The sequence below is a fragment of the Protomyctophum bolini genome (assembly GCF_963924005.1).
Source record: "Protomyctophum bolini genome assembly, chromosome: 9".
NCBI lineage: Eukaryota > Metazoa > Chordata > Actinopteri > Myctophiformes > Myctophidae > Protomyctophum > Protomyctophum bolini.
The window spans coordinates 28,688,775-28,716,731 of record NC_137870.1 but is presented as its reverse complement, the minus strand read 5'-3'; the positions used below and the strand labels follow the sequence as shown (position 1 = coordinate 28,716,731).

The window sequence follows — 27,957 nt, the reverse complement described above, 5'->3', positions numbered from 1 at the left end:
CATGGTGTGTAGACTTCCCTTCCTTCTACATTAAGTGATGGAGACAAAAAGCTAAACAAAATACGTTGAAATATGGACAGGTTTCTGCCTGACAGCGATGACATCTGGTCTAGAATGTTAGACATTTACAATGTACACGACACGTATAGGCCAATTGTAGTCTTTGTGCTGTCCAGCTTCCTCCACTCTGTACCAGTAGCAGAATGGAATTGCACACAATGCACAGTGATGACACCTTTTTAAACCTCCCAACCTTTAAGTTAAGTTTTTTATTTTGATGCATGACATGCGTTACTTCACCAATGTCTGTAAATATGAAAAATAATAAACTCGTATTTTAAGCTATGATGGACTGAATTTATATTAAAAGGTTTATATTCCAGAGCTGTCATTTTCAAAACTTTGCCAGTTGTTTAATCTAGTATCTGTGCAACATGGTTTTGACTCTTATATTCCTGTTGGTTGTTAGAAACACTGCCAATGTAGAAATTACAGAGATAAAGACATGTCATTCCATTCCACAGGAACCATCACCTAAACAATTTCCATAAATGTTGTTCATTCAGATGGCTGAGTTAATCTATAAACATGGACAGGCCTCTAGACTAGGGCAACAGCTCACCCGGTGTAGATGCCTCCTTTTCATCCTCTTCCTCCTCAGACTCTGAGGTGCTCTGGATCACTGCAGTGCGCTTGCTGGACCGTGTGCCAGGGCGGAGTCGGTTGCTGCTCCGCGTCGGCTTCTCACACTCCTCGTCTTCTTCGTCGTCTTCATCCAACACCTCTAGGAGTTTTATCTTGTTAGCCGCAGCCCTGGCGGTCTTTCTCCTCAGCCCACCACGGCCCCCGGTCTCCTCTTCCTCCACGTCGGAGCCCTGGGACGACCTTCTGTCCGAGTCGCTTTGGTGACGTTTCTCCCTGCGCGATGCCCTGCTGCTGTGTCCGTTCACCTGAGCTCTTCCCACTGAAGACAACGCAGAACAATGATTAACATGAAGCTCTAGCACACTGCTTCTCAACCTGTATGCCGGGGCCCACTGGTGGTGTTAATATTAAAAAGTGATATCAATAAAGAACTTAAATTATACGTTAATCCATTGATCCAAGGTGTAACAATATAATAATAAAATAAACATGCTAAGGAAAATGCATGCAGCACTGCAGCAGTACGCAAACACTTTTGAAATTGTGCCACCACTGGTCTAGCATACATCATTCATCTGTACCAATAGTAGAAAGCATTATCTTGGGTGCAGCTGCTAAAAACCTACTACTATTTTTTTTCCATACAGGGATCAAAGCATTTAAATTTCTTCATTCAGTACATAGGAGAAGGTAATCTTTACCCATCTGTTTGTCTGCGATAGCACTGTTCCTGGTTAGTCGTGAACTCCGGCTGCTTTTAGCCCTGCTCGGGTAGCGACGAGATGAAGAATTGGACTGCCCTTCATCTTCGCTTTCCTCGCCTTCACTGGAGAATTCCAACTCAGTCTCCTCATCTTCACTGTCGCTTTCAGCAACTGGCAATGAAGAGAACACAGCTTTTTCAGCATTTAATGTACTATTTTTACCCCCTCCAGGATCCACCAAAACTGCTTTATCAAGTCCTGACCTTTTTTCTTCTTCAAGGCCACATTGTTCCTGGTAGCTCTCCTTTTCGCTCGAGTGTCTCTGCTCTGATGGTGCCTTGAGGACCGTGGGCGCTTCTCCTCCCCAGAGTCGGTCAACAGCAACTCACTTTCACTGTCAGAATCTGAACAGGGAAACATCAGTCAAAATAAAAAACTTCCTGCAAACTCAGAAATCCTGTGTGTCTGTATTTTGTTGGAATGAAACAACTATATATTTTTATTTTAATAGAGTTCTGGAAAATGAAAGGCAAGACAAAGTGGTGCCAATAAGAATAGCAAGTACATTCTATGAAGAAATAAAAATGTTGGTGCATATTGTCCGGCCCAAATGTAGACATGTGACTGCAGCACTACACCCCCAGAATTATGACACATTTTTAAACTGTGTGTTATGTTGAGAAGTTAACACTAGATCAAATCCTGACCTTTTTTCTTCTTCAAAGCCACATTGTTCCTGGTAACTCTCCTTTTTGCTCTGGTGTCCCTGCTCCGACGGTGCCTTGTCCCTGGCCGTTTGTCCTCCTCTGAGTCAGTCAATGGCAACTCATTCTCACTGTCAGAATCTGGACAGGAAACAAATCAGTTGACAATACACATTTGAAGCATGTTCCTCTTATGGGAGTTTGTAGCAAAAAAGTCACATTATGTTGCAGTCTTTTTCCATGTTGTTAGTATAGAAATAAAAATCCTGACTGTATGGGAAAACAAGGACCTACTACTCAAATTATTCATACGGATACATCTAAATTACCATGGGGAATTTTTACTCTTCCCTGTTGTTGTTGATCATGTTCTTCGTATGTCAGTTGATACCATCAATGATAAGGGCTACCAACTAAACCCTAGGAGGAGCTCTCATCATCCTGCTAAATACCTAACTGACACCGACTTCGCTGATGACGTCGTGCTTATCAGTCGCTCATGCTCTCCTTCAGTCTCTTGAGCAGGCCTCAAACTGTGTTGGTCTTTATCTCAACGAGACAAAAACTGATATGTAAATGTATGCAAGTCCCACAATAACCACATTATCAAAACACTCCTTTAAAACAGGTTGATGACTACAAGTATTTGGGTACAGTATATATATCTTCTCCCCAAAATGACTTTGGGAAGAAGGGTATGGCCTGGTCAGCTTGCATGCATACGATCTGGTCATCCCAGCTTAGTAAGAGGTTAAAAGTAAAAATATTTAGGACGACCGTCGAGCCGATTCTACTCTATGGCATGGACACTTTCAAAGAAATTAGAGAAACGGCTGGATGGCACTTACACCACCTTCTAATGTGAGCCCTTCTAATGAAAGCCAACCATCGACTTCTCTAATATACGGCAACCTTCCCCGTGTTTCTTCACTCGTCCAATCCAGAAGAACAGTTTGCTGGACACTGCTACAGAGCTGATCATGAGGTTATATCTTCCCTTCTTCTCTGGAATCCTGCCTCAAAGCAGACCAGAGGTAGAAAACCCTCATCATTCCCTGATGTCATCGCTAAGGTACATCAGTAAGCAGGAACTGGGAATGGCAATAAAGGACTGGAAAGTCTGGCGTGGCGTTGTGAAATCCATGATCTCGACCGTGGTCGAAAAATGATGAGTTCCCTTTGAAGTGGGTACAAATGTGACAGATTGTTGTAAAGTGGTTTCAGTTGGGCTTTTTCTTTTTACCTTGTGTTGAAGAAGCAGCTTTGGAGCCTGAGGAGTCAGAGGAGATGTGTCCTGAGCTGCTACTGTGACTCCTCCTCCTGGCTCTCTCAGGAGCAGACACTTTGGCTGAGGTAGATTTGGTTGCAGACATCAACTCCACTTTTTCCTGAGTCTTGACAGCAGACCTCCTATGACTGGAAGAAAAAGCAGAGGAGAATATAATTGTATTGTTCTTTGAAATTTGTGGACTCTTATATCACAGTCCACAGGCAAATCAGAGCACTTGTTTGAGCCAGAAAACCCCAGACCACAGAAAATCTACTGAATATTAAAACCTTTTTTTGGGTGCAATTGAGCTCAGAAAACCTAAATCTGAACAGAGTGGTGCTGTGCTGTTACTGCTGTACGTACTGTACAAGCCCTCCTCCCTGTACTCTGTGTGTGTGTGTGTTGTGCGCAACAGTGACACTTGGTCAACAAGCACGATTTCCGTACTCGGACAGACACGTACAGGGACACGCATACATAGTAGCTAGCACCACTCAAAACGCTTTTTTTGTCACGATCCCCTTAAGAAGTTTGTAAACCAATTTTGAAATGTGCTATATACACACACACACACATGTAATTATTTTAGTACATCTCGCTGCACATTGAGGGAGGAATTGCGACACCGTTGCGCTCTACATTTTCAAGTTCTTTCAGTCAGACAGAAAGGAAGCAGACCTTGTTGAGGTGTTGGTGCCGGAGGCAGACGAGTCTGGCTGCTGACTTTTCTTTCGGAACCTCTGGCTGCGCCGGAGCCTGTCGTTGCTCTTGATGGCAGTTTTGTACTCCGACGTGATTGTCCGGATTTTCTCCTCGAAGAAGGCAGAGAGCCGCAGGGTCATACTGTATATCTAAAACAAATAGGAATACAGCAATCAGGGACATTGTAACATAGGGCAGCACAAATGCCACTACAAATAACCAACCTCATCTTGTTGTGCTGTATACTGTACTATCATTCAAAACTAAAAGGGCCACTTCACTCCTTTTGCAACAAGAGCTTATTTTAATGATGTTTAGGACACAAGAAACACTTTCCTGGGGTGTTTGTGCGTGTAATGTTTTTATTTATTTATTGTTTTAGTCATGACACCATGTTCATGACCAAAAACTTGTCATGAAAATGTGGTCTCACTTCCTTCCTGGACAACAAAGTCACACCTCCATGCAGCCTCCTCCCCAAAGAGATTCTATATAAAGAGGCGACAGTCCTTAAATATTTGGAATCACCACTAGATGGTGCAGCGGTAGAGCTGCCACCATCACTCCAATATAGCAGCAACGCTTTGTCTATGCAAAACCTCAAACACGCATGTAAACATGCATGCGCACACATGCACCCTGACATTCTGAATGAATATGTTACTAATTGATGTTTTGATCCTTTCATAAACATGATAAATAAATGAGTGAATAAATATATGAGAGTAGAATAGTATAAGACAGGAAGTTACATCATCACTCCAATATGGCAGAGGCACTGTTACCTTGGAGCGTTTGTTGGGAGTGTAGGCTTTGGCATTGGCAAATATCAGACGGGTGTCTTTGCAAAGCTCAATAGGATTCTCATATCCATCTTGCTCCAGGGTCCTCTTCACCCAGCCAAAGTCCATCGGGGTGTCAATAATATCTTGGTAGTCCTGGAGAAAAACAGTACCGAATGGATTGTTGAGACGAAGCTGACAATTTGTCTGGCCTAAAACAAAAGGGGGGTTTTAGGCAACATTAAAGATATATTTCTTTGAAAGAAATATAAATATCCCTTGGTTCCACCTATAAGATACAAACATGCCATTCTCAATACATTTACGTGCTTGCTTTGTTGGTCCTTTATTATTCTGCATGCATATTTCCCTTTTTTTCCTCATCGTTTTTAACAAATTTTATCCCACAATTTTGAAACCCATTTTTCACCCAGTGTCAATTTTCTAATGTAATCCTGGGCGCTATACTCTCTCTGCCAACCTGGGGAGAGCAACGGACTGACCTCATGCCTCTTTATATGCATGACGAGTCCAAGACGCTTCTTTTCACCTGACAGGGGGGAGTTTCCCCGGTTGGACGTAGCGCATGGAAGGAACACGTTATTCCAACAAGTTCCTTTCCCCTCCATCCACCCGGCTGACCAGGGGGAGGCAGTTTAGAACCCAGGATTACTGGATATTTTTTGTGAGGGTACCTACCCTAGGGGACACGGGGAGAACATTGTCAACCCCACCCAGGGTATGGGCACTGATGACGCGGAGGAGAGAACACCTCCAACTGTGAGGCGGCAGTGCTACCGACTGCGCCACCGTGCATGCATATTTCCTAATGAATAACAGTAAACAACCACAAGACGGCACAATACATTGAAAATACGTGAATTAAAACAAAGTTTTGAATACAACTAAACTAAAATATACAGTACACTATAGATGGTATGCGCGTGACATCGTCATCGTGAAGTTATACACCTACTGAGCGGCAAAAAAGAAAATACTTTCTGGCCTTGACAGCCCATACATAAACAGAAAAGTCCTATCTCATTGCATTAAACGACGTTAAACTCACTTTGCCACTCACTTATGCAAGCACATACCCTCTATAAAAGTATATTGCACTGTGTGGAATGCAGATTGAGACATGCAACATGCAACATCTATTACATTTGTTCTCTGCATTTTACTCATCCTAACCGTTACCTGTTGTTCTGCCTCTCTTTGCCTGTCTGTCTCTCTGTGGCTATCGTGACTTCCTCGCTCCTGTATGAAGTAGGCAACCCATGCTCTAGGCTTACAAAACACTTATTCCACAAGTCAGCACTGAACTCAAATGCTACATTATATTCAGTGGGAATTTGTTATACTGTAGTGTAGACTACATTTTCTTTCCTGTGTGCTCCAAGGTTCCTTAGTTTAGCCGACAGTAAAACAAACCAACAGAGTTTCCGTTAAATCTATCGCACATTTTCAGAAAAATGTGAATTTATTATATAGTACAGTACACGTTCTACTGTATTTCTCCCACCTGAGCACCCAATTATAATTACTTATGTGCACCGAGCAGTATGTGCCAGGGTATCGGCATCGTTTTAATTTGATTTGTATAACCTTGCACATACACAGGATGAAAAGGAGCACGCCTCTTACTTTGCCAGATGAAAAGCATAATTTCAACAGGTAATATCAATGGAATCAATGGAACTGAATGGTGAATTCTGAGAAATGTGGTCCTAGGTGTGTGTATATTACCACAGGGTAATCAGCGAATCAAGGACTGGCAATATCGGTTTTAGAATTATGGATGCTGTGAAAAAGGTCTTAATTATCACAGAATCACTCAAATTTTTGTATGTTCAATTATTATCATCATGGAGAACCTGGTTTTATTGTGACCCACCGGAAAGATCTGTGGATCAACAGGTTGTCTGAAGGGCTCCGAGTCTTCACAGTCAAAGATGTAGTTGATCAGATTCTTGCACTTTTCCTTCCAGGCATCCCTGTCTGGCACCACCTCCTCTGGGCGCTAGGAATGTTGTGAAGGAAGACGGCCAGCATGATATGACACAAACCACAATGCTTTCTGGTCAGTCTGCTTATTTAAATTTAATTTTAAAGAATCGAGGAAGGCACCAATGATTCAGCGATGACAAAACAAAATGTACATGTACTGGGAACTAAGCCCTGTGCATGCTGGCGCACAGTAAAACCTAAATGAATTATCATTTTTGCCTTCAACTACGTTTTCACATCAAAATGTCTTTGTGTTTTTCTGCCCTGTAATTTAAACTACAGAAAGGCAAGAACACAAGCTGACCTATTCATACATTGTGGTGTTAAAGGAGAATTCCATGCTAGAAGGCTTTCTAAACCCGGAAGTTATGCAGGAATGCCTACCGAGTGGCAAAAAACTACTTTCTGGCCTTGACAGCCCATACATCCAAACAGAAAAGGCCTATCTGATTGCATTAAACAATGTTAAAGTCACTTTGCATGTTGCTTTGCCACTCGATGTGCCATTCACTTTAAGCATGCGCATACCCTCTATTGTTTCCCTGGAGCATGAGAAGCAGTGGCTGCCGCCACTACTGCAATAAGCGCTGTGCAGACCAGAAATGCCACCTGGGAGGGTGCAGGTCTTTTTTCCGACAGCATATTGATCCGAAACCTCAATCCTAACCTAACCCTAACCGCAAGCACGGGAGCAGCGCATGTCGGACCATCGCTTTTTCGCATCGCAGCGACGGTCCCCCCGCTGCGGAGCGGACCGTTGCCCCGTCGGCTAGAATGCTGTCGGAAAATAGTGTGCCTCCCACCTGGGAGGGGGTTTTGGAAACTAAAGTGACTGAAAGCATGCATGCGCGTGCAACCAAGATGGCGCAGCCCAGGGTCTAAGCCAACAACAGAGTAGCCTTTCCACTAGACTAGATCGAATCAAACACATATACAACTGAATAAACGTAGATACGTATTTTGGCAGCGTCACTTCCAGACTACGTTTTTTAGCGGGGAAAAGGTTAAATGGTGTGAAACTATTGTAATTACCTATTGTAATGAGACTGTGTTTGAAAGACATTCACAATGAAAGGTGGTGAGCCACATGGCTCCCCTCCCCTAGGCACACCTATTAGTTGCCTTGTTGTGAAATGCTACTTTTTTATTATGCTATTAAAAGCACAAAAGCAGGTTTATGCATGGAATATCGTCTCTGGAAAACATCATTTCGATCTATTCATCTATTTCTACATACCTGACGTAGCCTATGCACAGAGGAAGTGCCTGCTGCCTCTCCATCATCGTCCTAAAGAACACATCAAAATTACATTTAATGCTTTATACAGCACATTTATGCTTCGGTGAAAAAGTGCTCTGCAAATAAAATACCAATTTTCAACTGAAAAGTTTCAACATGACTCAGTTGTCCTTTCAGAAATGGTTTAAAGACCAGGTGAAATTGTTTTTCGTGCGCATATGTAAGTAAAGTAAGTACATTTTATTTATAGAGCAGAAACATAAATTGACAACAATGATGGTCAAAATAAAAGTTTACAAGATCAAATGTAACCTAAATAAGTGAGTTTTAACAAGACCTTCAACAGAATCTGCATTTTTAATTGAAAAGGGTAGGGCGTTCCACAGTGTGGGAGCAACCACGGCAAAGGCCCGGTCCCCCTTGGTTTTCAGTTTTGTCACAGGAATATTCAGGAGGCCTTTGTCAGAGGACCTGAGGGGTCTTACATTTGGTTTTGCCACCAGTAAGTCTGTGATATAAACTGGGGCTAGGCCATGTAGTGCTTTATAGGTTGTTAAAAGGATTTTAAAATCGATTCTGGATTCGATAGGGAGCCAGTGTAGTTCAGCCAGTACCGGTGTTGTGTGCTCTGCGGTTTGTATTGGTGAGAATTCTAGGGGCTGTATTCTGTACTAATTGTAGTTTGTGAATAAAGGAACAGTTAAGGGTAGTGTACAGTCCATTACAGTAGTCGAGACGGGATGAAACAAAAGCATGAATAATGTTTTCCAGATCTTGAGAAGTGAGGATGGGTTTGATTTTTGATATATTCCTTAAATGATAAAAACATGAACAAAAACCTTCTTTACGTGGGGATCGAAGTTCATGTGTTTATCGAAAAAGACACCCAGATTTTTGGCAGTGTCAGTCATGTTGGAAGCCAGTGGGCCCAAGGAAAGCCGGATTGCGTTAGTGATGTTTTCGGGGCCAATGACTGTTTTGTTAGCATTCAGCTGAAGAAAGTTAAGTGCCATCCAGTTATTTATTCCAGCTAAACAATCACGCAGTATATCGAGTCGGTTGATGTCATAGTGCTTAAAGAAGAAATAAAGTTGGGTATTATCGGCGTAACAATGATAGGATACACCTTCAAAACTATTTATAAGTGGCAACTTATAGCAACATGTATAGGGAGAAAATGATTGGTCCTAAGATGGAGCCCTGGGGGACCCCACAGGTCAGAGGAGCTGGTGATGGTCATAGTGAAACGAGCGATGGGGAAAAACTTGTCTAGCATGATTCATTTCCCTGCTTGGAAAATTGATTGATGGGTGCATGTCCGGATATTATTGGTTAGAAATCACACATTAGGTTTTTGTTTGACAGGAAAGAATTTAGGGACTTTTGATATGAAAATAGTAAATGCACAAAGACATATACCGGTATACAGATATATTGTAATGTTATGTCTCCAAAGTGTGGGATTTTTAACTAGTTTTTAACAATGATATTGCTAGCTATAAGTTTTCTCATACTTCCTCTTGCCTAGCAGAAGCGCATCACAGAAGAACAGACATCATAGGCACACTTTACCTCATCATCTTCATCCATCTCTTCAACAGCGTTATAGAGCTCCATGACATCAGTACAGCCCGGGTCACTGTGGGAATGGAGAGTAATTTACCATTAACACTTAATGGGGTTAACTCCTCATGAATCCAGTCAGTATTGGACAGTAAACCTAAACCTCTCTAGCAAAGTCAGAATTCCACACTGTGGAATTTATAAGCAATTTATGTTTCTAGAAATAACAGGGCAATATTGTAGTTCAACACTGACAAAACAGTCAATCTAATCTTCAGAGTAAAAGCGGCCATGTCTTCCCGGCACCCCAGAGATCCTATTTTGACGGAATCCCGGGGCTGATTGTGTTAAACAGATTATACATTCCTATATATATATATATAACTGTTTTTATCTACTAGGTATAAATCCTCATCTTCAAGAAAAACATACTTGATAAACTTCTGAAGGACGTTTGTGATCATTTTTGCAGAGTGTGCGATCTTACTCCTCGGCTCATTGAAGGTGCGGGCGTTGTGTGCGATGTACCTTACATCCCAGATTAACGACGACAAGCGCCTGTGAAACAAAACCAAAATGTAAATTAGCATCTATGCTACATACATATGTCTGTGTGGTAAGATGTTTGCGCAGACCTGAAAGTCGGACCTAGGATACGTAGGCGTGAGCAAGTCATTCTTAAATGTTGATTTCAATCTGTTTGGAGTACTAAGGGTTGAGTTATACCACATTAAGACCATCTCAGAAATGCATATTAGAGTACATTTGTCATAATTGTGTTACTATCAAGTTGGCCAACACTGTCTGAATTGCTCGGATGCAGTAAATCTTCTCACTAATGGGTATATCTAGCTATAGCAGATTAAATAAAACAAAATGACCAGGTCTGATCTCATGTTGATTTCTGGTGACCAGAAAGGGTGCAATATCTTGTTACCTATAGAATCTGCTGATGATTCTGAGCCGAATGGTGCCCAGATCAGTGGGGTGGGCGATCACAGTGCAGTAGGTGGGGTACTGGACAATGTCCACGGGCCCAGAGAACGGAGCTGCGATTTCTATTGCAGAAACAAGAACAGGGCTTTAGTCAGGTAGTAAAACAAAAATAAGCTTACTTGATTAACATCAAGCGATTGTCTTTGTTAATGTGAATGTTTCAGTCATTGACGGAGGGAGCGTGCATGTGTGAGAGAGTGGCGGAGTAAACACGTCAGATAATAATCACAGAGGGTAACAGAGGTTAGCAACCTAAGTTGCAGCACTCGCAAGCTACAGAACGTACACATGAGCAATAGCCCCAGAGTCTCACGAGAGGAGGGGAGGAAGAGAGACTCGATAAGACAGATTCAACGACAACAACAACGACAGTGACAGACGCAGAAAAGGCACCAGAGTAAGGCCAAGTGTGGACAAGGACGGACTCATGCACACCACACAGACGAACAACAGTCTGGTGAGACAGAGGAGGACACCTCCTCTGTGGCTGCTATCCCCCAAGAACACACACGGCAGAGAGAGCCTCCTGTTAGTTCTGGCATGAGAGAAAGGACAATGGGCGGGTCCGTGGGGGGTGCCCTGGGCACTATGGTCGCTGGGGTGTGGCCAGAACTGGTTTGCTGCACCTGGCCTGCAGGCTTCTGCGTTCCCTGTTGACCGGGTGTGGCCAACGCTATAGCTGGTACTAGTCTGGTTGTGCCTCAGTGATGGCTGCGCCCGGGGCGCTCCTCCGTGGATTAGTCTATAGCTGGAAGCCTGAAGGAGAGGGGCAGTGACTTGGCCAATCACTGCTGACCCGCCAACTGCAGAGTGTAGTGTTTGAAACACTCCAAGAAGGTGACCTGATGACCTCTCTTCCAGGCCAAGGCTTCATCCATTAGAAATGGATTATATTCGCATCTTTGATGTATTTACAAACAGAGAGAGAATAATTGCAACATACCGATGGTGATGAGTTGGTCGACGGCCGCCGTGATGCGTTCACACTCCTGGTCTCTGCTCCTGTCGCCCCACTCCCCTGGCTGGGGCTTGTACATCAGCTCATTCATCTCCTCTGCCGTCACCGGAATACCTCCCCCTTCCGTATCCGGCACCTGGGCTGAAGAGCATGGCAAGACAAAAACTGGTTAATATGCACTGGCATCTGGCTGCCAGGAAATGTCATCCAATATTATACTGTATAACCTACACCGTTAGGAATGGGCTCAGCAGAATCAAACAACAGCAAGGAAAACAATCTGCCATGTACCATCAAAATGCCTGGACAAAATAAAAAGTAAAAATAAAAAATGTGATCCTTGAATAATAAAATTGCAACTAGTGATGCTATCAACACATCAGGCGAAGAAATAATGAAGTCCTTTCTTTACCATCATCTGGAATAGCTTCCAAATCCCATGGACTCAACTTCTCAGTTTCCCCATTGTCCCACCTGGTGGCCACAAAAAGACAGACAAGCTCTACGGTATGTTTCTGTAATCATAGACAGCTACCTTTGGAATAATTTCTCATTTCGCCATTAAAAACAAAACATTTGCATTTTCAGTGGTGCAAGGTATCGAACATAGAATCAAAGAAATAGTCACAAATAAAGTAGAAACCAATTATCTTTTTTCTACCTGACTTTGAAGCACTGGAAGTGGCTGTCAGGGTATTCTGACTGGTAGGGCTCCTGACACACGATGGACCCAGACCACCAGGCGTCATCTATCACAGAGCGGAACCGGTCATCTAGCAGGGACAGAATACCAAGCAAATGTTTTTACTATTTATTAATTTACTGTACCTTAAAATGCAACATTTCACTTGGGAACCAGGTTTTTCGGATTCAGCCGAGGCATTTAACCCCAAATGTCTCTCACCGCCTTTTACTGAAATCCCACCTGACTTGAACTGTGAGCTTATAGATAGGCTATTTTTTGGCAAAGAGATTTGGTGAGAAAGTTTACCTAACTTTGCTACTACATCCACACGTTACTCTTTTTTTTACTCTTTCTTGCACTCTTTATTCGATCCCTTTGTTTGCCGTTGCTGCTGCATTGTCTGAAGGAAGCCAAACAAAGAGGTTTTTCTTGTGTACATAATAAAAAAATGTGCCAATACAAATACATGGGCATGGATCAGCAATCATGTACATGTACAATACTTGTGATCTATGCTTGATAAAAAACGGATGCTGGGTTAATATTTGCTCAACTGAGCCCTGGCTAAGCAAACAGCTCATGAAAAGCAAAGACTTTGGTAAAACTCACTCGGCTGCCAGTTTCTCCGGAGTGCCTCATCATAATTCTGCCTCAGCACCAGGAAATCTATGACATCTGGCATGTCGTGATACCTGTGTGAGAACATCAAGACTCAAAATCAGTGTAATGTATACTGTAGCATGTGGATTTAATGTATAGGAATTAGGGACATATTCAAACTTCACAAGATAATATAGTATTGTACTACAGGACATTAAGATGGCACATAACATACTATGCTCAGCAGACGCAGCACCATCAATACATAAATTAAACACAATAAGTTGCTATACATTAAGAGGCAATTCAGCCTCTGCGGTCACTGCATGTCAAGTACTATGAAATGAAAATGGTTTTAGATGGAGATAAAGTTAATTTCCTACATACTTGACAGAGAAGGACTTGTCAGAGATCTTTCCCGTGCCATGGTCAATAAGCGTCAGTTTTAGGCAGCACAGCGTGGGAGGACAAACTTCATATCGGATCCCAGTAATCTTCACAAACTCTTGGTCCTACAAAAAATACAAAAACAAAAAAAAGACATGTGAATTCTAACCCAAGTCTCCCGCGCAAGAAGAGGCACCAATGCCAAACATCTTAACCACTAGTCTAAAAGGGGAATCCCGCCTTGGTTGGGGGATAGCAGAGGCTCTGAGCCACTCTGCTACACATCAGTCTAAAAATGCTGTGTGGCCTTCTTGCACACCTAGCAAGAGGCTAAATATTAAAGATTGAACATTTATTTAACATAGCCACGTGAAACACAATGCAGTGTTCAGTTTTGTGCTTGTACTGAAGTCAACTCTAAAATCTAAAGATGGAGAAAATATATAAAATGCTGGGACAATATAAAATGCATTTAATAATTATTCATTTGGTTAGGATTTTTGCATTCTTTGTCATTTTCCACTCATTGTTCTATGACTATTTTAACTGTAAGGCACTTGATGACAGATCACACATTTTTGTTAGCCACTTTGCATCAGGAAACTTGTGCATCTTGTTCTGTTACAAAGTCCTACCCTAAGCTCCATCTTCTTCCAGGGTTGTTTGTCTATGTTGATGGGGTACACCTCAGTCCTGCTCACCGCCTCCACATAGGCCTCATGGCCCTGTCGAAAGTAGATCACCTGACAAAAACAAACGGTTTATACCTCAGGACACGGCTAGGAAACATGTGATTCTCAACCTGTATAGGAGGGATGAGAACAGCTAGGCGGGACGTGATTGGGAAACCAGAATTGGCCTCTATCTATGAAATTGAAACATACCTCATCCCCCATTTGGGGCACAAAGGGGGACTTCCTGGGAATGACATCAGTGATCCACAATGAGGGTCTGAACTCATTGGATACCTCCCTGTTGATAGGCGGTCTGGCCTTGGGCCGCTGTTGGGGAAACGCACACTATTCATCAATATTCACACCACAATTAAGCCAATGGAGATTTGTCGTTGCTGTCTGGCAGAAACTTTGTATATCCATATTTCATCTTATGGAGGTTTGAGAGGTTTTAAGTGTTTAAACTAAGGATAAATGACTTGGATGATTCCACCATAGATGGAAAATAGATGCCTCATTGGCCGCTGCAGTTAGTGTGTTGGAGCCATGTGTGTGCAGTGCAAGGAGCCATGTGTAAACAAACGTTTAAATTGCCCCTTCTGTGATGCACGTGGAAGCATGGCAAGCTTAGACCCACCCCCACCTGCCTCTGATTCTCCTACACGTGCTCTATGACGCGGTCCGCTGGGATGACCTTTTACGCCTGGTAGTCGATGGTCACTGAGTGGGCACTCGTTTTACAGGCGACCGGATTAAGGTTGGTGGTGAGGGGTCCGTTAAAACGACCGGATTAAGGTTGGTGGTGAGGGGTCCGTTAAAACGACCGGATTAAGGTTGGTGAGGGGTCCGTTAAAACGACCGGATTAAGGTTGGTGAGGGGTCCGTTAAAACGACCGGATTAATGTTGGTGAGGGGTCCGTTAAAACGACCGGATTAAGGTTGGTGAGGGACGCGCTGCTCCGTGCTTGCTGTGATGGTTAGGTTAGGGTTTGAGGTAGGTAGTAGAGTAGGTAGTAGGTAGGTGCTGTAAAACAAGCATCCCATCAGCACCCATCGAAACCGAGGCTCTGCGTAAAAGTTGGTCCCGTACGGTCCACTTGGCAAGCTTCCGCTTCAGGCGAAGGTTTGCCTCCATGTTAACTCCTCTGGAGATACACACGCCCCAGAGCCTCCATGTTAACTCCTCTGGAGATACACACGCCCCAGAGCCTCCATGTTAACTCCTCTGGAGATACACACGCCCCAGAGCCTCCATGTTAAGTCCTCTCATGATACAAACGCCCCAGAGCCGAAGCAGGTGTCTACCTTTCTAGGTCTATGGTTTCCACTGGATAGAGCTTGCTCACCTTGGGGGTCCTGCTTTTACTTTTCTTGGCCTTGGCTCTGCTCTTCTTCCTTGGATGCTCCTCCTCGTCACTCTGGTGTTTGTCCTCCGTCTCCTCATTTTCCTCGTCCTCGTCCTCCGAGCTGCTGAGCTGGCGCCGCCTCCGTTTCCGTGACGACTGGGTGGTGGAAGGCTGCAGGTTGATCCCGGCATCTGCTGTCCAATCAGAGTACTCGCTCGAGGAGTGGCTGTCCAATCAGAATGTGTATATATACACAGTATATATATATATATATATATATATATGAATTTCTTTTTTTAATTATGGTTTTGGGTTATATCAGATAAAAACTCTGGTAACTGGAGCAAAGTACAGTTAAAATTGCCTTGTAATAAATGTGTATGTAAAAGTCAACTAGGATAACTTTTTAAAGATAAAGCTTTTACCCTGATGAGTCACTTTTCCATTCCTCATCATTGGAAGATTCAAGTTCACTGCCATCCAGTTCATTGGGGGAGTCCTGGGGAGGTGAAAAACCTGACATTAAACATTATGGTCCAAGACATTGTGTTTTTTGTATTTTACAATGCTCCTGGCGCAGTACAGTAATGGCATTTTGGACTACTACATAATACAGTCAAAGCCCTCTAACAACACACAGAAATCAATCCACCACCATTAGCCCATTCTGGGCGGGAGCCGGGAACCCCTTTTGGTGTTAGCATTATGTTATGCTTTAGCTATTGAAAAATAGCAGATCTACAAGCTCAAGCTACAAGCTTGTAGGTCTGCTATTTTTGAAAAATCATGAAACATTTTTAGAATCTGATCTCAGGTCAGAATGAGTTAGGAGGAGAGTGGCAGGAAGGTTCTGTACCTCGGAGGTAGCGGACGTCTCCTCTCCCTCTTCACACGACAAGTCGAGGAAATCCTCTCCCGTCATCCCCACACAGTCACCAAACAGAGCTTCGTGCCGCTGCTTCTTGCGGGCCTGAGCTCGCTTGACTGAGGGAAGCTCATCATCAGAGTCATCCTGGGGAAAAACAAACAAAAGACTTGGAAAGTAAGATTGTTACAAAGATTGTTTATATTTATAACTAGAAACACGAATGTTAACGCTTTTAACGCCAGTGTTAATTCATTCACCCATACTGGTCAGAAATTTTCCAGGGGAAGAAAAAAAAACAGGATGTTACTTATCCTTCTATCGCTCGGATTACCGCGACCATTACTGCGTTGGCTATGGACTGTCGAATAAACCTTGTTTTGACCAGAAATGCCAAGGAATCGGAGATAAAGGTGATCGAAAGAAACAGAAACAGTGGGTGTGGATCACACGCAGATCAAAATGGACGATTCAAAATGTTAAATTACACCATCACATACTGTAGCAACTCAATGCTGATGTGAGTAGCATTACGACTCAATCATAACCACTATAAAGGACCATTTGGCGTAGCTCTGGATGATCGGGTGAGTGGTTAAGGCGTGTACCACATAGGAGCTGATGCTTGACAGCATGTCCCGGGTTCCATTGCTGAGCCCAGCAGACCTGAACGGTCCTCTCCCTCTACACTAACTAACAGTTACTCCGCCAGCATTTATTAATAAATTGTGATATAATTCACGCCAGCATTTTTCCCTATTGAGCTCTTATTTTTAAAAGCCATATTTCCAGACTTCCGGTCGTGATCGTATGTTAGGAGGTTGGACGATGCGTAGTCACATCCTGTGTATCAAACGGACCTAACAGAGTGCAGTGGAATGCATCACAGCGCCGACTCCCTGCCTTGGAATAAACCTTGTTTTGACCAAAAATGCCATCTGGGACAAGGAATAGGAGATACAGGCGATTGAAAGAAACAGATAGAAGGGGTGTTTATGGTGATGACAATCCAAGATGGCGTGACCCAGTGTTATGACAACAACAGCTAGCAAAAAAACATGCTTTGTTTTTTTTCTTAAATGTAAGTCTGCTAAATGCCTAAATTGTAACCCGATGCTAACTTGAGTAGCATTATGACTTGATCAATCGAAAGTGCTATAAAAGCGCAATTGCCATTGATCTACGCCACGGCAATGGCGTTAAGCGTAGCATTAATGAATTGCTTTTAATTGATGTAGATCAACACTAATGGCAGATAAAAAAAAAGACTGGAGAGGTGTCTGGAACAATTTTCCTAGGAAACCATGCTTAAAAACTTGAGTGTCCTAAATAGACTTTAAAGCATTCTTACCGGTATATCGAAAAGGAGTTCCTTTACTATCTTGCCATTATAAAGAATGTATTTTGGTTGTGTCTGCTTTTAGTTTGACTCTTCTACAGTCACTCCTTGGTGATTGCCTTGTCTTTCTCGTTCTTTCTCCCCTTCTCCTCTTTTTCTTTCTTTCGCTCTTTCAATTAATAGGGGTTCAAGCCAAGGGGACTAAAAGTTGGATATGTTTAAAACCTCTTAAGCCCCAATCCCCCGCCGGCGGGGGCAGCGGCTGTCCACCTCATGAACAGCTCTCAGCGGGAAAATGGGGCTGGTCAAGGTCTCAGGTCCAACTTTTTGATTTTCCCTCCTGGACCCCCCTGGGGTTTAAGAGGTTTTAAAACAGCTGTTTTTGAAACTCAACAGTAAGATGGCATTGGCCAAGACACAGATTTGGCTGTGATGAATGAGCATATAGTCCGATCATCAGAAAACCGGTTGTCTTTGTAACTCTTTTTACCATGTATAACCATTTGGCCTGATGAATAGAAAACTTACTCGACAGCTGCCATAGACCACACGTCTCCTCTTTGCATTGTACAGAGAAGTCTCCTCTTCTCCTTTGGCCGCCCGGAAATCCTCCTGATTCCTGGGAGACAAATCATACTAATGAAAAGGTCCAGATTGACATTGTGTGCTTGTTTGAATAATTATTTCTTTAAATAATGGTATAATTATTTTGTTGTATACTTTCTTTGGCCTTTATGGCCAGTACAACTACCAGTAAGACACCGTGATGTTACGAGACCTGGGCACCATATAAGGGGGCTTTCCCATGTATGGGGATTTTGCCATATGACTGTGTGCCGTGGCGTCCAGAATGATGTTGTGAAAGTTGCTGGAGATGAGGCAGCCAATACTATCCCATTGGCTGAGAAGTCGGCAACACAATCAGCAAGCAGAACTGCTCGTCTATAGAACTGCAATACTATCCCATTGGCTGAGAAGTCGGCAACACAATCAGCAAGCAGAACTGCTCGTCAGTAGAACTACAATACTATGCCAGAGTTCTTGTGATTTATTTTCAAAGTGAAGTATGACACTGCAGTAACAGCGCTGTGCTCCAGTAATGGGTCTTACATGTAATTGCTGCATGGGAGTTCTGGCACCACCACCCTACGTCTCCAGGCCTGGAGATCTCTCTCGGTGGCCATCTGGCTTCGGGGGGCATTCTGGTGCATCTGCCTAACTCCTTCCACCTGCCCGCTGCGACGGAGACCCACATTAGGGGGTGACTGCACGTCTGGGCGCTCGTTCACGGACACTGAATTGAAAAATATATATACCGGTATGATAATAATAAATACATTTGAGGATATTAAATGTGATTTCAAAAAAGTGAAAGTTCGTCCTACTGGCCACATTAATCACCATGGGCATTGACTTTAAATGGCATTTAGAATAGATAACATGCAGACTTAATGCTTAAAGAAAAGCTAATAAATATATCATTGAAAAGGGAAAGAATAGAACAGACCTCTGCGTGGTGTGCTGGGTGCTGGTGCTGAGACTGGGAGTTGGCCTTGGACTTCAGCCTGTCCTGCACCCGGCAGGTCGGCCCCGGCCCCCTGCGCTGCCTCTGGCCCGCTCTGGCCCTGAAGGTCTAGTTGTTCTTGAAGCTGTCTGATAGTCTCATCCAAAATGCTGCCTGATCGTCGGACCGCTGCTGCCTCCAAAATGCTGCCTGATCGTCGGACCGCTGCTGCCTCCAAAATGCTGCCCGACCGTCGGACGGCTGCCGCCTCATGTTCCGCTGTCTGCTGGCTGATGACCTGCTCCACCACCTCCCCGTCACCTGAGGACAGAACAACACACCTTGAGTCTAGCGCTTCATGTTGTTCCTTTGCGTCCTGTGACAGGTGTGGCAGCAAGATAAGAGTTTAACCCATTCTGACCTGAGATCAGATTCTAAAAATGAATTCTACATCCTGACAGTTTTCTGAAAAAGCTATGTTTCTATGTCAGTCGTTTTTCGATTTTAGTGGTGTGCTATGAGCTTGTAGATCTGCTATTTTTCAATAGCTAAAAGCATAACATAATGCTAACACCAAAAGGGGTTACCGCCCAAAATGGGTTAAGAATGGTGTGGCTTCTATCTGTATCTCAAGCCTTTGTGAGCGTGGACCCCTCCGCGGGCCGCATCTGGCCTGCAGATCAACATTTTGGAAATCCTCTTCCAGGTAGTGAACAATTGAGTCTTTGAAAGCTATTTAACGGGCATCAACACAAAAGGTATGTGTGCTGTACCACTGCAAATATATTAAAGGTCAGTGCAACATGACAGCTATGGCAACTTTTATATCCCACCTTCATCCAAAGATGCCAAACTAAATGCATCTATGTAGTTTGGACAGAAAATGGATTTTAAGTGTATGTGTACTCTACATCAGCGATTAATTGTTAAGCGATTAATTAATTGCATTCATACTGGAATATATTTGTTGTGTTTAATTTTTTTAACTGTTTTTCTTAGTCTTGTAAAATGTATTTCATATGATGTAATTGTAATGTATTTTATGTGTGGACCCCAGGAAGAGTAGCTGCTACTAAGGTAGTAGCTAATGGGGATCCAAATAAACAAATAAAGGACATACGGTAATTGGCTGCTTTTAGGACTAGAAAGACAGTCAGAAAGATGTTTACTTCAGTTGAAGGCAAGTGCCATAAAATTACTCAAGTTCAAACTTGCGCACCACACACACACACTAAGGTCCATGCTTACTAGTGGCAACGTATCCCAGCTGGGGCACCAGATGCTCTGATGCAATGTTCTCCCTCCCTGGAACAAGCCGCTGGTACCTGAGGATTGGGTTTAAAAACAATTTGATTCTGTGAACATTTTAAAATTAAAAAAGCTAAACAAAGGGTATTCATTAAATGTAGCATATCATAAAATGAAATATTACATTTTCTTTTATGGTCATGATTCACCAGGATCCTGGATGGCTTGATTCTAGGCTTAGAATAACTGATTTTTGTAAATCTCAGTGGGTCCACAAAACGAGTGCTGAAAGTGAAAGTACTCAAACCCCCGGCTCTGCTGAGGCTCACAGAGGCCTACTAGCGGTGCGATCATTGTTTTGATTAGCGGGACCCCGAGTTTTATTAGGCTCCAATCATGCCTACTTCATCTCATTATGAGCCATAATGTCAATAATGTCGTGATGCTAATGTAGTAAAGTAGCATCACAACTCGATCAATGATAAGCACTATAAAAGACAAATTGGCATAGATCTACGCTAATGGCTCTGGGTCAGATTCATTCAAATGGTGTAGATGGCGCCAAAGGCCGGGAATGGATTAAGTGATCAAAAGTGTCAAAAGTGCATCACAAAAAAAGAACGTTTACTAATTAAAGAGATATTCAAACAAGTAATATGGTTTCAGCCGCACCTGGGTGGATGCGGGTTTCCATCAACATCCACCAAGAAGGGTGGGGGCATGAGGTGGGGTGCCTGTTGCGTCTGCTCATCCAGCACGAAACCATTGGCATCGCGGATCAGTGGTCTATAATCGGTGTGGAAGAACACCTGGTCTGGTAGCTGTGGACACACAAATTGATAGTAAGGGCCACATACTTATAAACACATGACATCCAGGTAACTTGTAGTGTAGCTTACTGTCTAGTGATCCTACGATCCTTTGATTCTGTGACTGTCAGTCTCTGATATGATCAGGCAGTAAAGTGGTAGGAATTAATTACATAGTAATAGTACAATAAAAAGGTCATACTCATAATGGTTAAATATCAACTTGTGTTTACAGTATCTAATGTTGTAGCAGCTCGACTTAATTTTTTATTCAAATTAAATTAAATCACAAATTAAGTTGCAATCACAATTGGCTCAGCTCTAATGTATACATGAAATTCTTCTTGCCTTCTCATAGGGCTTGGAACTGCCGAAACCAAAGATGAGCACATGGCCGTGGGAGTCTGTGCAAGCAAAGCGCTGGCCATCAGGGGTGAACTTGCAGTCAAAAACAGCTCCGTGACCCTGGCCCTCAATCTGGAGGACACAACCACCAGAAAATCAGCAACGTTTTCTTTTCTTTTTTAATACACAAAGAAAATGCTGTGTACTGGTTAGTTTACCATGTTAAAGTAGTGTTGGGTCTTAGCCCCACGCAGCAGGTCCCATATGAAGACGTTCCCATCATGGCCAGCAGATAGGATTATCCTGGGGTCGAACGGGTGAGGCTCCAAAACGAATACTTCAGCCTCATGGCCCTGCCAACAACATCCAGGTTAGATGTTTTAATTCAAATTAAAATTAGTTCAATTAAGTGATGATGAGTAAACGATTCACAAATGGAAAACAAATTGCAGTGCATTTATATTTTGCATTGAACAGTAGTGGCCACTAGACACCGTGACCTAGCCTGCGTGCTCTCTATAAGGTTGGTACATGGTAGCCTCTGTGCGTGAATGAGTGAATATAACAGGCGATTGCAGTGTTTTGAATAAATGCAGAACCATTTACCATTTGATGACAGTTGATATGGCATGTATGAAAATGCACTAGATAACACTAGCCAGTGTCAGGTCTGTGCTAGTCTCTCAATACAGACTGTTGACTTGTGTCAAATTCAAAGGAAAAGAGGACGCTGTTTTTCTTTTGACGATGGGTTCTCAGATTGGGGCTGTGCTAACCACTGTTGATACCTAGATATCTTGTATTACATGACTATGTTGGTCTTCTCTTCAGGGTAACCAAAAAATAAATAGCATAGCACTGGACAGAATTGGTCAAACGTGAAACCTGAAGAATACCAAACAAAGACATACGAGGTATGATTGAAACGTAGAAAAGAATGTATGTATGCATTACTTTTAGGATATGTAGCAGCTCTCCTGTGTACGAGTTCCACACTTTGAGGAGATGGTTGTTGACAGCTGTAATGACTGTGTTATCATGGCGATCCCATGCCACCATGGTGACCTTGGGTTTGAAGTAGCTATCCTCTTCAGTCACTGGTTCATCACCAGTACCACTAGGGGAGAAGAGAACAGAGCATTAGGCCTCATGGGCCTACAATTCAGATACATCACTTAAACAATGATCTGAGGATTGTTCTTGAGGCAAGCTTGAGCAGACTTAACGCCTAACTGGTGTGCTCCTAACAGTTAAAGTGGGTTGCATGGCCACATTCTGGATATTTTGGCCAATGCAATTTTCCCTCCCCTTCTCTGCTCTTTCCATGAAATATAATAATACAAATACCAATAATGAAAACGGACCACATTCTCCCATCATAGAAAACCTTAGTCCCTCCATACCCTGGTAGAGTGGCAGACATGTTGAGCAAGATGCATCTCCACTGCTGCCGCTGATGTAGCTTCCATATCCGTGCAGTTCCATCACGGCTACCACTCACAAACCTGAAAGTGAAGGTCTGTTCATTTTCATCTGTTCATTTTGTTCATCCTCCACTGATTTCAGTAACACAAACACCCCAACACCCTCCAGTGACAACAGTGAACGTACCTTTCTCCGGAGTGGCAAAATTGGATGCTGTCAACTTTGTCCTGAACAGAGAGAAATAGGTACACGGAATAGAGTTGGAGGCCATTACTTGACATTTATTTTGTATTCATCAATGAACACAGTTTTAAAATAACGTTACGCAAGGGTGGTGAATATAAGCGAACACATTCTCTAACTACAACATGGTTGGGGCATATCTACAACACCGCCGTTAATTGACCTTGCTGAAAATGTTTCTTACTGTATGATCATGGAGTTCTGATATCTTTTCTGGGTTCCCACATCCCAAGAAATATATTCTGATGACATCATCAGTACTGCCCGTTGCCAGGAACATGCCACCTAAAATGTTATACAAAATAAATAAACATACATTTTAAAACATGCCTGATCTCTCACACACACACACACACACACACACTCTTTGAAAACACTAAACAGAATAAAGAAATATACCTGGGCTGAATGAGGAGCAGACGGTTTGAACGCCTGGCCTGGCTTTCTCAGTAAACTTGTGCGGCCGATCACTGGAACAAAAATGGAACAAACTGTTTGAGCCTGGATACAAGGTTCAATTAAAAGGTAGATAATCTTGCTGCTTAAAAGTTGCTTAAAAACTATAATCTCTAAAAACTACCGAAAGCGCAAGAGCTCAGATGCAAAGATGTGTGCAGAATGCACACATCTTTGCCATATAGGCCATATAATCCAGGCCATGTAGTGTTCAATGTCTATTCATAATGTCTAATGGCGGAAAAAGATAATGTGCTCCATAGTCTTTGTGTGCCGTGGCCGCTTCGATGGCTCCAACAGGCTGTGGCTGGGATGGTGCACATGCTGAACAATCCGTTCAGTCTTGGCCACGCATCGGCTTTCGTATATTCCCTGGAGGGAGGGAATCTCACCTCCAACTATGCACTGGGCTGTTCTCACCACTCTCTGTAGTGCCTTGACTTCGGCTGACGGACAGCGTAGCTCCCATACCACACGATGATTCCACCCGTTAGGATGCTCTCGATAGTGCAGTTATAGAAGGACCTCAGGATATGGGGGCTGACCTTGAACTTCTTCATGCGCCGTAAGCAGGACAGGCGTTGTTGTTTTCACCACTTGACATGGGTGGTGTGAGTGGCCCACTTAAGGTCATCGTCGATGTGCGTGTCAAGGAACTTGAACTCACTGACGCGCTAGGTTGTTCTCCCACCACCATAGCACCAGTTTCATGTCCAGTCTTGCAGGGACAATTGCATTGAAGGCGGAGCTGAAGTCCACAAACGGCATCTACACGTACCCGTCTTGTCCAAGTGAGTTAGGGCGGTGTGGAGAGCCATGGCCACTGCGTCATTGGAAGATCCATTTACGTTTGCCTGTCATATATATGTGTGTACATGTTGCACTATGTGTGCCTAATGTGATCACTAAGACTGCAAACAGTTGTAAAGGCAACGTGACGGCCAGCCCTCCCACTGCTCCATGGCACCATCATGCTCTCTACAAAATGACACTTGAGCTGGCCTAATTTGTTTCCATTCAACACACCAAGAGAAAATCAGGACAACAGTAATAAAAGACCACACTCTAAACATTTGGTAGAATTGTAGGCAAGCACATTTAAAGAATTACATGAACCCTAGTGTCCCTATTATGGGGTGAACATTCAGCTAAAGATAGCAGCTCTACAAGCTCACAGTGTGCCACAATGTATTGTGAGCTTGACCCCAGTCAGATTCTCCATAATGCGCCCAATTCACAATTGTAGTCATAAGTTACCTGAAGTTGATGTTGTTGACATCCCACTGCCAGAAGCAGACTGTAGCATCAGTTCCAGTGGACAGCATGTAACGTTTGGAGCCCTTGGCATATGGTGAGAACTGAAAAACACACACTTCCAATGTCACACACCAGTACCACTTGCCAAGAGATGCATGATATACTGTATATATAATACAAATGGCTCATCGCCATCCCCCTAATGGCTTGATTTACCATCATCGTAAGGTAAGCAACTGACATTATGCCTCCCGGTTTTTGTACGGAACGAAGCAGGTATGATATGAGTGTTGTAATTTCATGTTTTGTGCAAATACAGGTATGATTCAGAGTAAAAGCTGCCATATCTGCCCGGCACCCCAAGATTCCACTTTGAAAGAAATCCCGGCGCTGATTGTGTTAATGGGTTAGGGACACGAGGAAGGGAAGTGACCAGAAACCTGAATGAGCTTTTAATCCCAGTCCCGTAAACTCCCCTAAAGAGCTTGGGCTTTCACCTGTAGGGAGGTAATAGATCCACTGTGGCCCTGAAGCACTGCTACAGGGGCACAGGTACGAAGGCACCACACTCGGATGGTCTTGTCACAGCTGCCCGCAGCGATCAGCGTGTTCTCGTAGCTGACCGCCAGGTCAGTGATCTCTGCAGAGTGTCCTCGTAGCGTCGAATGGAGACTTCCGTCAAACGTAGACCATATCTTTACCAAACAGTCATCCGAGCCCTGGAACAAAACACATAAGCACAAAACACATGCCAGTTATTGTTGCAGTGTGTTGGGGAAATGTAGTAGTCCGGTAATAAAATTATAGTAGTGAACCCTGTAAAGTTGGACAACACTGCTATAACTTTGCTTCATATTAGAAAGGCTTTGACGCAATCCACACTCCTTATAGTTTGTATCCCCAATTGCGGATTCCTTTTTATATCAAAAACAGCTTGTTAAGAGATATGCTGCTCACAAACTTCAACCACTGCCAAGAGTAAACAAAATACAAAGTTATACCGGTTTCCCCAAGCCCTGACTTACGGTGAAGATCCTGAGACCGGTGCGATCAAATGCGATACAGTACACTGCAGACAGATGCCCCAGGATGCGCCGGTGCAGGCGTATGTGCTGATAGTTGCTGACTGGGTTGATGGAGCTGAACCGCTGAGTTCCTGTTAGCTCTCTGCCTCTGTGGACCTCCACTGTCAACAATGTACCAATGATCAGACTCCAAGCATAGGAAGCATTAAGACCAAGAACCTTATGAATACTGCATCATTTGGTTCTACAGTGTTATTACAGACAGAGACTGCATCAACTCAACAAAGAAAACAGCAACAGTATAACAACTCAGAAGCTATGGCTTGCCCGGCAGGACAAAAATAAGTCATAGACGTATAGACAAATAGGACATTTAAAACATAATCAAAAAGCATAACATGTACCACTAATGAAATCCAAATCTACTGTATGTTCTGGTGGCCCTTTACAGTTACGGTAATTGGTTAATGCCGTCAGCATCATCACTAATTTAAATTCCCACTCAAGCCCAATTCAAGCTTCAGTGAAACTGACATGTCACTCAATGATTACATTTTCAAGTGTAAAATGTTGTCAAAGCATAAATTACGCTTTCTCCATGCAATAACGATATAATAATTTAGTACGGCCAGTGCTTTGAATAGAAGTATCCGCCAAATGGCTCTATGGTTAGTGAAGCAGTGCCCACCTAGGTGTGGAGGGTACTTGCAGTTCAAAGGCCTCTCTGGTGGTCTGCCCCTATGAAGGGCTGCATATGATGAAGCTTTCAACCGCACACCATCACAGTCTGAAATGAAAATGAGAAGGCAGCAGGATTATTGATTTACTAATTACTAGTTACTCATTTTCTCATGTAAAAACTCAAAATACACTCTGAAAATTCTCAAATGACTGCATCACAACAACAGTAATCCATCTATGAATCCTAGGAATATAATTCTGCATGTAATGTATGTATATCTGTCCTTCACAAGTTCACATACTCGAGAACCTTTCATCCAATAGACCTCACACCTGGTGGGTGTATTGCTGAGGACCCAAGGACGTGCAGTGTCAATCGGATGAGCGGTTCTCCAAAACCAGCCTGCTCTGAACAGGCTTGCAGCAGTCATGCATTAGTAGCACACATTAAGATTAAAATAAATATATAATAGCTTGGTTATAAATTAGGCTACACATTTTTGCTTGGACTTTGCCATACAAATTATGACAATGAATGTATATGAAGAGTTTGCAGACAGTGATAACAAAAGGTCTATTTTACACCTGTGCATTAACACAAACAACTTATTTCTCCAAAACAGACATATGACGAAAACTCATTCAAATGCTAATGACAACCGTGTGCTATAATAGTCTTTGCTGCCCAATGCATTGAAAGGGATTCATCCAATATGGTATGGCACCAGCTTCAGTGGCCTCATGGTTAGAGTGTACAGTTGTACACCCTGAGATTGGGAGGTCAGAGTTCAATAATGGTCATACAAAAGACCATTTAATAGTACCCAAATGCCTCCCTGCTTGGCGCTCAGCATTATGGGTTGGATTTTGGGTAGATCCCTGTGACATACTAGCATCATGTTGAGGGGGTGTACTTGTACATTGAGCTGCTTCACAATAAAGCGTTATTCATAGTCTGGATTTTCGGTAGTGAGGTGACCACCGAACTACAACATGACGTCACAAGCCGTGGTGAAGAGCAAACCACCACCACCGCCCCAGCTCTCCAGACTCTGAATGAGCCTTAAGGAAACAGGAGACAGGCTCCGGACATGTGGGCCACAGGGCCACTTACTTTAACCTGCAAGTGCTTCTATGATTAAAGCTCAGTATGCACTGCAGGCAGGGTCATGACTCATGAGGTTCAATTAACAGGATCCCACCTGGACTAGGTATTGAATAAAAGTGGTCACCGATTTGTTTATATCTCTATCCATTCCACGACACCTTCATAATCAGTTACCTTTTGCATTTCTAAGCATGGACTGCTTCCCGGATCCCAGGAGAGAATGAACGCCTGGGACACATGATGGCACTTCTCTGTCCAGAAGTGGACCAATCTGCTTACATATCTGGAGCAAATGGTCTGGTGCAATGTGTCTGTTGGCAACAACCTTCCCAAGCAAGAAAAGTGAATGTAGCGTTAGTGATGTGCCAGTTGATGCAGTATATAAG

The 27,957-nt window shown here is 43.3% G+C and overlaps 1 protein-coding gene across 3 annotated transcripts in view; it reads right to left on the bottom strand.

Annotated features, from left to right (window-relative positions):
- The window catches only part of brwd1 (bromodomain and WD repeat domain containing 1), a 32,871-nt gene that overhangs the window by 3,281 nt on the left and 1,633 nt on the right, over positions 1 to 27,957 (bottom strand). For 2 of the 3 annotated variants that reach the window (XM_080771915.1, XM_080771916.1), the window contains exons 5-44: positions 27,746 to 27,896; positions 26,471 to 26,569; positions 25,783 to 25,943; positions 25,255 to 25,476; positions 24,758 to 24,858; positions 23,444 to 23,514; positions 23,229 to 23,329; positions 22,988 to 23,028; positions 22,780 to 22,881; positions 22,331 to 22,493; positions 21,595 to 21,729; positions 21,380 to 21,508; positions 20,895 to 21,043; positions 20,223 to 20,299; positions 18,978 to 19,295; positions 18,581 to 18,764; positions 17,999 to 18,089; positions 16,123 to 16,278; positions 15,692 to 15,765; positions 15,267 to 15,492; positions 14,131 to 14,247; positions 13,882 to 13,989; positions 13,247 to 13,371; positions 12,869 to 12,951; positions 12,236 to 12,347; positions 11,987 to 12,048; positions 11,560 to 11,715; positions 10,558 to 10,678; positions 10,053 to 10,178; positions 9,630 to 9,696; positions 8,055 to 8,105; positions 6,705 to 6,830; positions 6,008 to 6,067; positions 4,811 to 4,963; positions 4,002 to 4,174; positions 3,297 to 3,469; positions 2,057 to 2,194; positions 1,613 to 1,753; positions 1,347 to 1,520; positions 623 to 964 (exon numbers count right to left, since the gene is read on the bottom strand). In XM_080771915.1, the coding sequence (XP_080628041.1) occupies positions 623 to 964; positions 1,347 to 1,520; positions 1,613 to 1,753; positions 2,057 to 2,194; positions 3,297 to 3,469; positions 4,002 to 4,174; positions 4,811 to 4,963; positions 6,008 to 6,067; positions 6,705 to 6,830; positions 8,055 to 8,105; positions 9,630 to 9,696; positions 10,053 to 10,178; positions 10,558 to 10,678; positions 11,560 to 11,715; positions 11,987 to 12,048; positions 12,236 to 12,347; positions 12,869 to 12,951; positions 13,247 to 13,371; positions 13,882 to 13,989; positions 14,131 to 14,247; positions 15,267 to 15,492; positions 15,692 to 15,765; positions 16,123 to 16,278; positions 17,999 to 18,089; positions 18,581 to 18,764; positions 18,978 to 19,295; positions 20,223 to 20,299; positions 20,895 to 21,043; positions 21,380 to 21,508; positions 21,595 to 21,729; positions 22,331 to 22,493; positions 22,780 to 22,881; positions 22,988 to 23,028; positions 23,229 to 23,329; positions 23,444 to 23,514; positions 24,758 to 24,858; positions 25,255 to 25,476; positions 25,783 to 25,943; positions 26,471 to 26,569; positions 27,746 to 27,896 (5,359 nt within the window). The remainder of the gene's footprint in view (positions 1 to 622; positions 965 to 1,346; positions 1,521 to 1,612; positions 1,754 to 2,056; positions 2,195 to 3,296; positions 3,470 to 4,001; positions 4,175 to 4,810; positions 4,964 to 6,007; positions 6,068 to 6,704; positions 6,831 to 8,054; positions 8,106 to 9,629; positions 9,697 to 10,052; positions 10,179 to 10,557; positions 10,679 to 11,559; positions 11,716 to 11,986; positions 12,049 to 12,235; positions 12,348 to 12,868; positions 12,952 to 13,246; positions 13,372 to 13,881; positions 13,990 to 14,130; positions 14,248 to 15,266; positions 15,493 to 15,691; positions 15,766 to 16,122; positions 16,279 to 17,998; positions 18,090 to 18,580; positions 18,765 to 18,977; positions 19,296 to 20,222; positions 20,300 to 20,894; positions 21,044 to 21,379; positions 21,509 to 21,594; positions 21,730 to 22,330; positions 22,494 to 22,779; positions 22,882 to 22,987; positions 23,029 to 23,228; positions 23,330 to 23,443; positions 23,515 to 24,757; positions 24,859 to 25,254; positions 25,477 to 25,782; positions 25,944 to 26,470; positions 26,570 to 27,745; positions 27,897 to 27,957) is intronic. The other variant, XM_080771917.1, reaches the window with a different exon arrangement.